The 13477-nt window shown below is 44.1% G+C and overlaps 1 protein-coding gene across 3 annotated transcripts in view; it reads right to left on the bottom strand.

Annotated features, from left to right (window-relative positions):
* LOC132394487 (uncharacterized) overlaps positions 1 to 13477 on the bottom strand; it is a 56261-nt gene that overhangs the window by 2673 nt on the left and 40111 nt on the right. For all 3 annotated transcript variants that reach the window (XM_059970701.1, XM_059970702.1, XM_059970703.1), the window contains 4 exons: positions 12184 to 12306; positions 12013 to 12096; positions 3925 to 4032; positions 2635 to 2672 (listed from right to left, as the gene is read on the bottom strand). In XM_059970701.1, the coding sequence (XP_059826684.1) occupies positions 2635 to 2672; positions 3925 to 4032; positions 12013 to 12096; positions 12184 to 12306 (353 nt within the window). The remainder of the gene's footprint in view (positions 1 to 2634; positions 2673 to 3924; positions 4033 to 12012; positions 12097 to 12183; positions 12307 to 13477) is intronic.

The following is a 13477-nucleotide window of genomic DNA, read 5'->3' as shown; positions in this document are numbered from 1 at the left end:
TACTCAATGCCTTGACCTCCACAACTGTCCATGGCAATGAATTCCACAGATTCATCATCTCTGGCTAAAGAAATTCCTTCTCATCTCTGTGGTAAGTGGATGACCCTCTATTCTGAGGCTGTGACCAATGGTCCTGGACTCAGCATCTATAGGAAATATTCTCTTCACATCCACTCTATATTTTTTTAGGCATCCATTAGTCTTGTGAGACCATGGATTTGCACCTTGGAAAGTTTCCAGGGCGCAGGCCTGGGCAGAATTGTATGGGAGACTGGCAGTTGCCTACGCTGCAAGTCTCCCCTCTCCATGTCACTGACGTTGTCCAAGCGATGGGCACTAGGACCCATGCAGCTTGGCACTGTTGTCATCGCAGAGCAATGTGTTGTTAAGTGCCTTACTCAAGAACACAACACACTGCCTCAGCTGAGGCTCGAACTAGTGACCTTCAGATCGCTAGACTAATGCCTTATCCACTAGGCCATTCTATCTACGTCTTTCAGTATTCATTAGATTTCAATGAAATTACCCGTCATTCCTCTAAAGTCCTGCAAGTATAGGACCAGAGCCATCAAACGCTCCTCATACATTAACCATTTCATTACCAAAATCATCCTTGTGAATTTACTGTGGACCCTCCCCAATGTCAGCAGAATTTCTTAAAGGGCACAACACTGCTCACAATACGCTGTGTGGTCTGACCAATGCCTTGAAATGCCCCAGTCTTATATTCTAGTTCTTCTAAATGAATACATACATTGCATTTGATGTCCTTACAACTGACTCAACATCCAAGTAAATCTTTAGAGAATCCTGTACAAGGACTCATAAGTCCGTTTGCATCTCTGACATTTGAATTTTCTCTCTGTTTAGAAAAAACACTGCACTTCATTCCTTATACCAAAATGGTTTTCTCTATACCATATTCCATCTGCCATTTCTTTGCCCATTATCCCAATCTGTTCAAGTCCTTCTGGAGACTCAATGCTTCCTCAAGACTACCCATCTGTCCACTTATCTTTGTATTGTCAGAAAACTTGTCCACAAAGCCATCAATTCCTTCATCCAAATTATTGACATACTATAAAATGTGAAAACAGTCCCAACAAGAACCACTGTGGAACACCTTTAGTCACTGGCATGGACTTGAAAAGGCCACCTTTATTCCCATGCTTTGCCTCTTGTCAATCAGCCAGTCTTCTATCCATGCTAGTATCTTCCCTGCAATACCATGGCTCTCATCTTAACAACAGAGGCACCCCACTCCTCTTCCTACTTATCTGTCCTTTCGATACAATTTTTTTTGGATGTTAAGCTCCCAGCGATAATCTTTCAGCCATGACTCAGTGATCCCTATAATATACCAGCCAATCTTTAACTGCGCTACGAGATCATCTACCCAATTCCGTATACTGCGTGCATTCAAATACAACACATTCAGTCCTGTATTCATCACCCTTTTCAATTTTGCCCCCATTTTACACTTCGCCTAATCCCACTGATTGCAACTTTGCCCTATTATCTGCCTGCTCTTCCTCACAGAGTCACTATACAACGTTTCGACTTGTAAACCAACTGCCCCATCCTCAGCCCTATCACTCCAGTTCCCATCCGCTGCCAAATTAGTTTAAACATTCCCCAACAGCTTTAGCAAATCTGCACAAATGATTTTAGTCCATCCCCAGTTCGTGTGTAACCCGCCCTTTTTGTACGGGTCCTACCTTCCCCAGAAGAGCTCCTAATGATCCAGAAATCTGAAAGCCTACCCCCTGCACTGCTTCCCCAGTCACTCTTTCATCTGTACTATCATCCTATTCCTGTCCTGACAAGCACATGCCAGGGGTACTCCAGAGATTACTACCTTGGAGGTCCTGATCTTCATTCTCTTCCCTAACTCGCTGCACCAACAGTGCAAGACCTCAATGTGCACCACAATATCTGGCTGCTCACCCTCTCTCGAGAACTTTCTGCAGCCACTCTGAGACATCCTGGACCTAGATCCCGTGAGGCAACACACCATTCTGGTGTGTCTTTTGCAAATACACAATCTCATGATGACCCCCATAACTGTTGAGTCTCCGATGACTATTGCTCTGCCCGATTTTACCCTTCCCATCTAGACACAGTTCCACTGGCCTGACTGCTCTGCCGCACCCTGATAGGGCATCTGCCCTCCACCCAGCAGCAACAAGGGAATGGTCACAGGGGAACCCTGCATTGACTTTGTACTCCACTTGCCTCTCCTGATGGTCATGATTATAATTGAAACTCACTACTTGTAGCTGTGGTTAAAACAGGGGTTTTAGAGGTGAGTTATTCAGACAAATAAGGAAAAATGATTTGCAAGTCAGTGGTGGGTGGGGCGCAGAAAGCAGTGAAATGAAAATCATGGGATTTCTGTAATAAACTTGGCATAAATCTAATGGGCCAAATGGCCTCCTTTTCATACTTTAAGAATTCTATGAAACAGCAGATTTTAGAAATTATTTTAAATTATTTGGTACATGCTCACTGATATTGAACCCCCAAACCCACTTCCTGGCCGAGGCAGATTTGCATCTTATTTTTCTAAATGCACATTAAACTAGCCTTATAACAGAGTTCTAGACAATTGCAGACATTTAGATGGTAACATACCTGTTGTCTTTCTTCAATGCTTCCATTTTCATTGCTGTCTATAACAAATAAAATAAACCTTTATAAATTCCAAATAGTTAACAAAGAGCCTTGTTTCTCATCGCCATTTTTCTGTGGAAAAGTCAGATTTGGCTTAATCTCTTATATTTTGGTCCAGGTCAATGTGGTTTCCCTATAGTTGTAATTGAACATACTTTAAGGAACTCAGGGACAACAGACATTAGAAGAGGGCTAAATCATCAGTGTAAAAACCATTTTCCTCATTTTGTGGCCTGATTTCATTGGGTGTACTGTGAAATTATACTCATGTGGTCAGTGACTTTATTTGGACATAAACCCCTGAGCTCAACAGAGCAGAGAATATGGATGTATAGTAGTCTCCTATTGTGCCAGGACTGTGGAGCAGATGATCCAAGCAGCGGCTCCTTTGCTCCATGTTGGCAAGGGGTTGCAGGTTGGTACTTATGTGTGACAAGGTTGAAAGAACATAGCAGGCAGGGACTGGGGCTCAAAAACTAGAGGCAAGGATCAGAAACTGGTGATATGGTATGAAATTTTTATAAGTATGTTATTTAAAATCTCTGAGAGGTAACTACTCTAGCAAATCCACTTTGTACTGCATTGTGGCTGGGCTCAGAATACCATTAAGACATCTCTGGAAAGTAGAGAGATTGTGGACAAATACAGAAACTGGTGGAAAGTATTGTCTCAAATCAGCAGTGAACCAAACCATTTCTCCATTTTCAAACCAAGGAGTTTAGTCTTCCTCTCTTCCACAATCCCACTCACCCTCTTTGCCCCTCTCTATTCTCAGCAGAAGAAGCTTGTTTCTGCAATCCAGGTTATTCACAGGTCAGGGTCTCTTCATTCCCAAAACTGAGTTCAATAAGATGTGTCAAGAGAGAACCCTGGTGTCATAGTGATTATGTAGCCTTGGGGCAGGCTGACCTGGCAGGGTCTGTGGACAGTGAGAGTCCTTTAGCAAAATGGGAATTCAAGGGAACTCGTAGTGGCCTTTGGCTTTGAGGAAAGGGGGATACACATGTTATTCATAATAAAAACTCATAGCCTTGTCCATTTGCTAACTCCAAGAACAGGTATTTAGTGTAACAATCTGTGTTGGGGAATCGATATTTCTATGATGACATTGTGGGTCATCATAGGAAGATAATGTACTGAGCCAATTCCTTCACAACTGTTCTACTTTAAAAGTTAATGGCAAAATAGTTACGTAAACATTTTTATTTTCATTCTGAATTCTTCAGGAAATGAAAAGGATTTGATACTTACTGTATTTCCAGCAATATGTTGCAAGGAACACAACCATTATGATAACACAGCTGACCAATAATGCAATCGGTATGCTCCATGCTAAGACACTGGTGCGACAATGTTCTTCTGAAAATGTGTGACAATGAAACATTGTGTAAATTGAATGTCTCCCAATACAACACTTATTTAACACTTTCACCTTGGTAAATCAACCCAAAGAATACTTTTTTTCAGGAGCATTAGCAAACACACACATAAACTCTTCTCGGGCTTCCAGGTGGGCGCAGGTGTCAATTTTAACCAATATTTCAATGTCATATTCCACAATCTTCATCTGGATGATTCTTAGGCACATCTAGCCTGGTGGAATATACACTCAAATCCCGTTGTCCGTCCCTCCTGAATAGTTAATTAACAGTTGTCCCACCTTGTCATATTCGAGTTCTTACTTAGAGCAAGACTTACATCTTTGTTAAAATTCTTGTTCTCTTGTCTTATTTCATTGGCTTCCTTCACCAGGTAGTCTCAGAAGTTGTCGGCATAGCGCAGTAGATCTGTGCCGTCGGAAGTCAATCCTGTGGTCGTTGCATATGCGATGTTCTGCTACCGTCGGTTTCCCCAGGTAACCCAAATGGATGCACTTCCTATGCTCCTTGATGCGGGTTTCCACCGTGTGTCCCGTCTGGCAGATACATGCTGCTCCACATTCACAGGGTGTTACGTAAATGCCAGCCGTCCTGAATCCCAGGTCATCTTTGAACCTGATAGGCTGAAATTGAGCTTCCTTATGGGTCTGTTAATGGCATTTATCCAGTATTTCTTCAGAATCCTGCCGATCCTTCCCAAAACTGTGGAAATATCAGGAAGATGGGTGGTAGTGACGGGTTCCTCATCGGCGTTAGGCCAATAGAAAAACCAGGAAACATTTTTAGGGGTCCGATTGATTTCTTTTGCCTTGTAGCCATTCTGTAGGAATATTGTGCGTAATTGTCTTAATTCTCCATGGAGACTCTCCAGGTGCAAAGGTTTTTCCATAGTTAATCAAAGTAGGAAGAACTGGTCTATGTTGGGAGGCGTGATAGTGGCTGTTACGGTCATGGTATAAGTCTGTGTGAGTGGTCTTCCGATAGATGCCTCACACGAGGCTACTGTCTGGTTTCTGTCATATTAGAATGTCCAGGAACGGGAGGCAACCATTCTTCTCCATCTGCATTGTAAATTGAATGTTTGGATGTATATTGCTCAGATGGTCTTGGAACTATTGGAGTGCCTGGAGTGCATGTGGCCATACTATGAAGGTGTCATCAACATATCTAAAGAAGCATTTGGAGCTCAAGGGCAATAATCTCAGAACCCTCTCCTGTAGCAATGTAGAATCCTCTCATGTAGAAATTCACAACAGCTGGTGATGAAGGCAAAAGCGGAAAGCTGAATTGCCAATTTACCAATCAGAAAGGACGGATGAGGGGAGTTGAGAATATAGACCACCAGACTGCACATTCCTCGGCATCATTGCTGATGAAGATGGTGGAGTTTGTCAATGTGATGTCGGTTAAAATTGACACCTGGGCCCGGCTGGAAACCAGAGAAGAATTTATGTGTTATATGTGCTGGGAAAGCACTAGATCCTTTCTCATTGGCAAACAAACCTGACAACAAATTATGGAAGGAAATGTTATGCTTTTCCTAGGTGCTGGACACCTCACATTCAGCACAGTTAAGTACACTGTAACAAATTGCGAAGCTGGAAGTGAATCAAAAAATAGTCAAGTAATGGACATACTGGTCTGTAACCAATGCCCCAGAGTCCTTCACCATGTCTGGCTAGAACTTTGCTGAAAACCACCCACCAGGACAGGATAGTATGGTATATAAACAAAAGCCAGGGACTATGGGGTTCCTCTTTATTGATTTCGAACTCCATAAATTCCCAAGGCAAAGTCAAAGAAGCCTCCTGTTTATCACAGACTAACCTCCCTCAGCTGAGTAATTAGAAAACTCCACATTGAACACCACTTGGAAATGTAATGGAGTAGAGCAAGGAGACAGAATCTACTTGGGTAGGGGTCTTCAATGTCCAATAGTACGGCATCAGGACTGACCTCGCTGAAGCAGTTCATAAGCAGACAACTTGTACCAGGGTTGCGGTAAGAGAACAGGGAACCAAGGTAATGCAAAATCTCTTCAGCCTCATCCACATAAATGAAATCAGTAAATTGGTTTATTATTTTCTCATTTACTGAGGTACAGTGAAAAAATAATTTTGCATCTCATCCATACTGATCATTGTATCAGTGCACTGAGAACAAGAGAAAATAAGAACAGACTGCAGAATATAGTGACCCAGTTACAGAGAAAGCACAGAGCAGGAAGACAAGGTGCAACACCAGGACAAGTTTGACTGTGAGGTCTGAAGTTCATCTTATCATACTTGAGGGCCATTCAGTAGTATTATAAAAGAGGGATACCAACTGCCCTCAAGTCTCCTGGTTCTGGTTTTCAGGCTTTAATATCTTCTGCCAAATAGAAAGGAGGGCTTGGTGCAGGGGGCAGGAATTCACATTTCTGGATCATTGGGACCTCTTTTGGGGCAGATGTGGCCTGTACAAAAAGGATGGTTTGCACTTGAATCCCAGCGGGAACCAATATCCTGGTGGGGAGGTTTGCTAAGTCTACTGGGGAGAGTTTAAACTAGAATTGTTGGGGGGTGGGAACCGAACTGAAGCGACCGGGGAAGAGGTGGTTGGCTGACAAATAAAGAAAGCTTGGAGACAGTGTGAAAGGAAGGATAGGCAGGTGATAGAGAAGGGACATGCTCAGACCAATGGTTTGAGATGTGTCTATTTTAACACAAGTAGTATTGTGAACAAAGCGGATGAGCTTAGAGCGTGGATCAGTACTTGGAGCTATGATATGGTGGCCATTACAGAGACTTGGATGGCTCAAGGACAGGAATGGTTACATCAAGTGCAGGGAGGCAAAAGAGGTGGAGGCACTGTTGATCAGAGGTAGTGTCACGGCTACAGAGAAGGTGGATGCCATGGAGGGATTGTCTACGGAGCCTGTGGGTGGAGGCTAGAAACAGGAAGGGGTCAATAAGTTTACTGGGTGCTTTTTATAGGCCGCCCAATTGTAACAGGGATATTAAGGAGCAGATAGGGAAACAGATCCTGGAAAGGTGTAATAATAAGAGTTGTTGTGATGAGAGATTTTAATTTCCCAAATATCAATTGGCATTGCTCTAGAGCAAAGGTTTTAAATGGGGTGGAGTTTGTTAAATGTGTTCAGGAAGGTTTCTTGACACATTATGTAGATAAGCCTACAAGAGGATAGACTGTACTTGATTTGGTATTGGGACTTGAACCTTCTCAGGTATCAGATCTCTCAGTAGGAGAGCATTTTGGAGATAGTGATCATAATTCTATCTCCTTTACAATAGCATTGGAGAGAGATAGGAACAGAAAAGTTAGAAAAGCATTTAATTGGAGTAAGGGGAATTATGAGTCTATCAGGCAGGAAATTGGAGGCTTAAATTGGAAATAGATGTTCTCAGGGAAAAGTATGGAAGAAATGTGGCAAATGTTCAGGGGATATTTGTGTGGAGTTCTGTATAGGCATGTTCCAAGGATACAATGAAGTTATGGTGGGGCACAGGATCCATGGTGTACAAAGGCTGTAATAAATCTAGTCAAGAAGAAAAAAAAAGTTTACAAAAGGTTCAGAGAGCTAGGTAATGTTAGAAATCTAGAAGATTATAAGGCAAACAAAGCCTTGGCGGGAAGATTAAGGAAAACCCCAAGGCGTTCTACAAGTATGTGAAGAGCAAGAGGATAAGACGTGAAAGAATTGGACCTATCAAGTGTGACGGTGGGGAAGTATGTATTGTACCTGTGGAAATAGCAGAGGTATTTAATGAATACTTTACTTCAGTATTCACTATGGAAAAGGATCTTGGTGATTGTAGAGCTGTCTTGCAGTATTCTGAAAAGCTTAAGCATGTAGATATTAAGAAAGAGGGTGTGCTAGAGCTTTTGGAAAGCATCAAGTTGGATGTCACCGGGACTAGGGGACCAGATTAGAAGTACCCCAGACTACCATGGGAGGCGAGGGAGGAGATTGTTGAGCCTCTGGCAATGATCATTGAATCATCAATGGGGACGGGAGAGGTTCCAGAGGATTGGAGGGTTGCGGATGTTGTTCCCTTATTCAGGAAAGGGAGTAGAGATAGCCCAGGAAATAATAGACCAGTGAGTTGATGGAAAAGACCCTGAGAGGCAGGATTTATGAACATTTGGAATGTGATTAGGAATAGTGAGCATGGCTTTGTCAAGGGCAGGTCGTGCCTTATGAGACTGATCGAATTTTTCGAGGATGTGTCTAAACACATTGATGAAGGAAGAGCAGAAGATATAGTGTGTATGGATTTCAGCAAGGCATTTGATAAGGTGCCCCATGCAAGACTTTTTGAGAAAGTAAGGAGGCATGGGATCCAAGGGGACATTATTTTGTGGATCAAGAACTGGCTTGCCCGGAGAAGGCAAAGAGTGGTTGTAGACGGGTCATATTCTGCATGGAGGTCGGTGACCAGTGGTGTACCTCAGGATCTGTTCTGGGTCCCTTACTCTTTGTGATTTTTATAAATGACCTGGATGAGGAAGTGGAGGAATGGGTTAATAAATTTGCTGATGACTGAAAGGATGGACGTTGTAACCAGAGAGCCGTGCCTGTCATGTGATAGCACTGCTCTCACCTGGTTGGAATTCACACCACCTACCTGTCAACATTTCACCCCTCCCAACTAATCAATGCACACTTAATCATTGGCCAGCTTAATTGGATTAACCCATCTAGCACCAAGCTGTTAGCCCCCGGTGAATCACCTGGGCTGGATCCTACAGTCCCCTGACTAATAAAAGGTGCTACATGTATATGACCCACTCTCTTTTGCCATCCTCGAGGGACCACCCTGCTTCACTCCAGGCTGAAGACTGCAGAACAGCGCTGGAGACACTTGGTAAGGTGTGCACTGAATAGGGTTGTGGGAGCGTTTATAGTTGTCCCTTTAGCAAAGAGCCATGCCTGCCCATATTCAAGGGCACTCCATGTCTTGCCACCGGGCCATCCACACCACAATGCCATTAGCTACCTCCCAGGAGTCAGTATAGATGTGGATTGGTCCGGTGGTGTTTTGGAGGGTGAAGGCTACTGCTGCCAGCTCGGCAAGTTGACTGGAACTCCCCTTCCCCTCTGTATTCAAAAGTTTGCCCGTGGCGGGATGAAGTGCTGCCACTTTCCAAAATGGTTTAACCCCTTTCCAGTGCCTGGAGCCATCGGTGAACCAGGCACGCAGTTTGCTGTCGGGATCGAGGGAATCGAAGGGCTGACCCCAACACGCTGGGGAGGGTCGTACCTTGGGAATGTCGGGTCAGGGTCCTGGGATCGGGGGAAAGCCATGACTTGTTCATGTATGCGCTGACCCCTTCAGGACTGGGTTCAGCCCAGTCCGCAATATACCACTGCCATTTGACAATGGAGGACCTCTGGGCATGTCCCTCTTTGTGGGTGGAATTGGGGAACTTGACCCATCGCATTAGACAGACATACTTTATTGATCCTGAGGGAAATTGGGTTTTGTGACAGCCGCACCAACCAAGAATAGTATAGAAATATAGCAATATAAAACCATAAATAAATAATAATAAGTTAAACATGCCAAGTGGAAATAAGTCCAGGACCAGCCTATTGGCTCAGGGTGCCTGACACTCCGAAGGAGGAGTTGTAAAGTTTGATGGCCACAGGCAGCAATGACTTCCTATGACGCTCAGTGTTACATCTCGGTGGAATGAGTCTCTGGCTGAATGTACTCCTGTGCCTAACCAATACATTATGGAGTAGATGGGAGTCATTGTACAAGATGGCATGCAACTTGGACAGCATCCTCTTTTCAGACAGCACCGTCAGAGGGTCCAGTTCCACCCACACAACATCACTGGCCTTACGAATGAGTCTGTTGATTCTGTTGGTGTCTGCTACCCTCAGCCTGCTGCCCCAGCACACAACAGCAAACATGATAGCACTGGCCACCACAGCCTCGTACAACATCCTCAGCATCATCCGGCAGATGTTAAAGGACCTTAGTCTCCTCAGGAAATAGAGACAGATCGGACCCTTCTTGTAGACAGCCTCAGTGTTCTTTGACCAGTCCAGTTTATTGTCAGTTCGTATCCCCAGGTATTTGTAATCCTCCACCATGTCCACACTGACACCTTGGATGGAAACGGGGGTCACAGGTGCCTTAGCCCATAGAAATGTGGATTTTTTCCTGGAGATCCTATAGAGTGGCCGAAGAAGCATGGTCAAGAGGGGTATATGCTGTTGTCAGTAGCCCAGGAGCCCCACAAATCTCTGTGCGTCAGTTTTATTAGAGTGGACAGCAACATTTAAAGTTTTATTTTTAGCAGCATCAGGGATGTTTCTATGGCCAGAGTTCCATTGTATTCCCAGAAAGAGCACATTTTGGCTGGGGCCCCGGTACCTTCTCCATGTTAATTGCACAGCCCCGTCCCCTGAGGGATTCAATAAGCATGTGAAGAGCTTCTGAGACAATGGTCTCAGACGGGCCTTGGAGGAGGATATCATCAACGCAATGGGCGATTGACAGCTCGGGGGGGGGGTGTAGCTGGATGTGGTGTAAATCGCAGGAGAGAAGTCCATGGCAGATAGTGGGACTGTGGACCTAGCCTTGGGGTAGGCGACAAAAGGTGTATTGTCTGCCGTCCCAAGTAAATGCAAATTGGTCCTGGCTATCCTGATGCAGGGGGATAGAGAAAAATGCATTAGCAAGGTCAACAACCGCATTCCAGGGTTCATGTGGATGTCCAGAGACGTCCTCAATGAGGGTGACAATGTCAGGTACAGCGGTGGCGGGGAGGGGGGGTGCAACCTTGTTTAAGACCCTGTAATCAACGGTCATCCACCAGGAGCCGTTCTTTTTGCAGACAGGCCAAATGGGGCTGTTGAAAGGGGAGTCTGTGGGTCGAATAACCCCCTCCCGTAGCAGGGCTCGAATGGAGTCCATGATTTCTTGGTGTCCTCCTGGCCTTATGAAAACAGCTTGAGTGAACTCAGCCTTTTCTCCTTGGAGGGACAAAGGATGAGAGATGACCTGATAGAGATGCATAAAATGATGAGAGGCACTGATCATGTGGATAGTCAGAAGCTGTTTCCCAGGGCTGAAATGCTTGCCACAAGAGGACACAGGTTGAAGGTGCTGGAGAGTGGGTACAGCGGAGATGTCAGCGGTAAGTTTTTTTTAATGCAGCGAATGTGTGGAGTGGGTGCCGGCAATGGTAGGAGGCAAATACGATAGGGTCTTTTAAAGAGCCTTTTGGATAGGTACATGGAGCTTAGAAAAATAGAGGGCTACGGGTAATGTCTAAGGTAGGACATGTCCGGCACAACTTTGTGGGCCGAAGGGCCTGTATTGTGCTGCAGTTTTTCTATGTTTCTAAATAAGAGAGAACATCTGAGATCAGGGATGTCCTTTGGTTATGTTGGCTGCTTTATCAAAGGAGCAAGAAGTGTAGACAGTCTATGAAGAGGAAGCTGACTTTTGTGATGTACTGAGCTGTCTCCAGTTCTCCCTGCATTTTCTTATGCTCATGGACAGAGAGGTTTCCACACCAGGCTGTGATGCATCTTGATAGGATGTTTTGTATGGTACAGCTATATAAACTGTGGAAGTGCCACATTTCTTTAGCCTCCTAGGGAAGCATGGTGCACCTTCTTGGCCATGAAATCTACATGGCTAGACCGAGACAGGTATTAGCGAGGTTCACTCCTAAAGAACCTGAAGCTCTCAACCCTCTGGAGATCAGCACTTTTGATGTAAACAGGAGTGTGTGTACTCCCTGAAATCAACAACCAGCTCTATTGTTTAGCCAACCTTGAAGCAAGGCTTGTATATCCATAGAAAATAAAATGTATAGATTGCAGATTAATCTGGGTTTAACCATGGTGATGGGAGGGGCCACTTCACACAGTACTTGTAACTTCAGAAACGTGCTGAGTATACAGAAATGCCAATGTTTGCAACGTTAGACTCACCGTTTTGCTGAATCTCTTCCTTTATGACAGTGATTGAAATGGGAATTATGATGAAACCACTCAAGGCAATGAAAGGTTGAGAATCTGTCAAATGTAAACGATATAATTAGTTGCAAGTATAGTTTTACTGTTAAACCAAGAAATTTTGTACAGTAATGAAGTGTCCTTTACCTTTTGTTCTTTGGAATTTCTCATTAAAGGAACAGCCAAATTTCAGAACAACATTTGGTGTAATTATGGCCAAAAACAGGGCAGAGACAGTGCATAATGCAACAACAGATATAAAGGCAGCACCTGGAGAGAAGATTCAACAATACTGATTAGTAACTCATAGCATACTTAATTTTGTTCCATATTCATTTTTCTGGGTCTTGGGTGGTGAACTTCTCAAAACATCTGGTTAAAATTCAAAGGATTCAAAAGATTCAAAGAACATTTATTATCAAAGTATGTATGCAATATACAGCTCTGAGATTTGTCTTCTCCACAGACAAACACAAAAGAAAGAAAACCATGGAACCAATTCAAAGAAAAACATCAACCCCACACCCCCCCCCCCCCAACCCGGCACAAAAACCATATTGGACAAATTACACGAAGAACATCAACCCCACCCCCCTATGTGCAATGGGCAATAAGAAAGAATACGTGAAAACCCTGAATATAAAACAGAAAATGGAAAGAGTCTATATTCAGTTCAGCTCAGTGTTCATTATCTGCAGGCCGCCCCGATTCATAGTTGCCCAAAATAGCAGTAGACAAAGGAGCGACCAGGACCCACAGTGTAATCCATAAACCACAGACCCAAATCTCCAGCACCATTCTCCGACAGGATCGTAGGAGACAAAGACCATCTGAACACAGGGACCTTCCCTTGGGAGCAGAGAGCGAGAGGGACAGACTGTCACAGGCAGACAACTTCCGTCGGCAGAAGCGAGCAAGAGGCTGGTATCTAAACACTTGCTCACATTCCACACTCGCCTCACTGTTCCAATCCTTTTCAATACATTCATCGGTGAGATTGGTGAAAAATGGTGTTGATCTTGGGCTCGTGCCCATTTCTAACCTTCTTGGGTGCATGGCCTCCCATTACCTTCTTGCAGAGAGCAAGGCACCAGGAAATACTCCCATACTGACACAAGACTCAGCAACAATGAAAATTAGAGACCCATTTGCAAATCAGTATCATTATGACTTGGAAAGGAACCAACTGGTGATTGTGACTTCATATACCTACTGTCCTTTTCCTGGCAATTAGAGGTGTGGATTTGGAAAGAAGCATTCTTCTAAAATATCAATGTGAATACAGTGTGGGACAACCAAAAGAATTTTTAATGGTAGGTTGAAGCATTAAGAATAACATCTGGACCTGTACATTGCTTTGATTTTCTTGACAAAGATAGTTTTAGCCTCATCTAGATACCCTTATTTTTGTCTGAACCTAAGCCTTCTTACATGACCAGAT

This window comes from Hypanus sabinus, chromosome 5, assembly GCF_030144855.1.
Source record: "Hypanus sabinus isolate sHypSab1 chromosome 5, sHypSab1.hap1, whole genome shotgun sequence".
NCBI lineage: Eukaryota > Metazoa > Chordata > Chondrichthyes > Myliobatiformes > Dasyatidae > Hypanus > Hypanus sabinus.
This window is presented reverse-complemented; position numbering and strand designations above follow the sequence as displayed.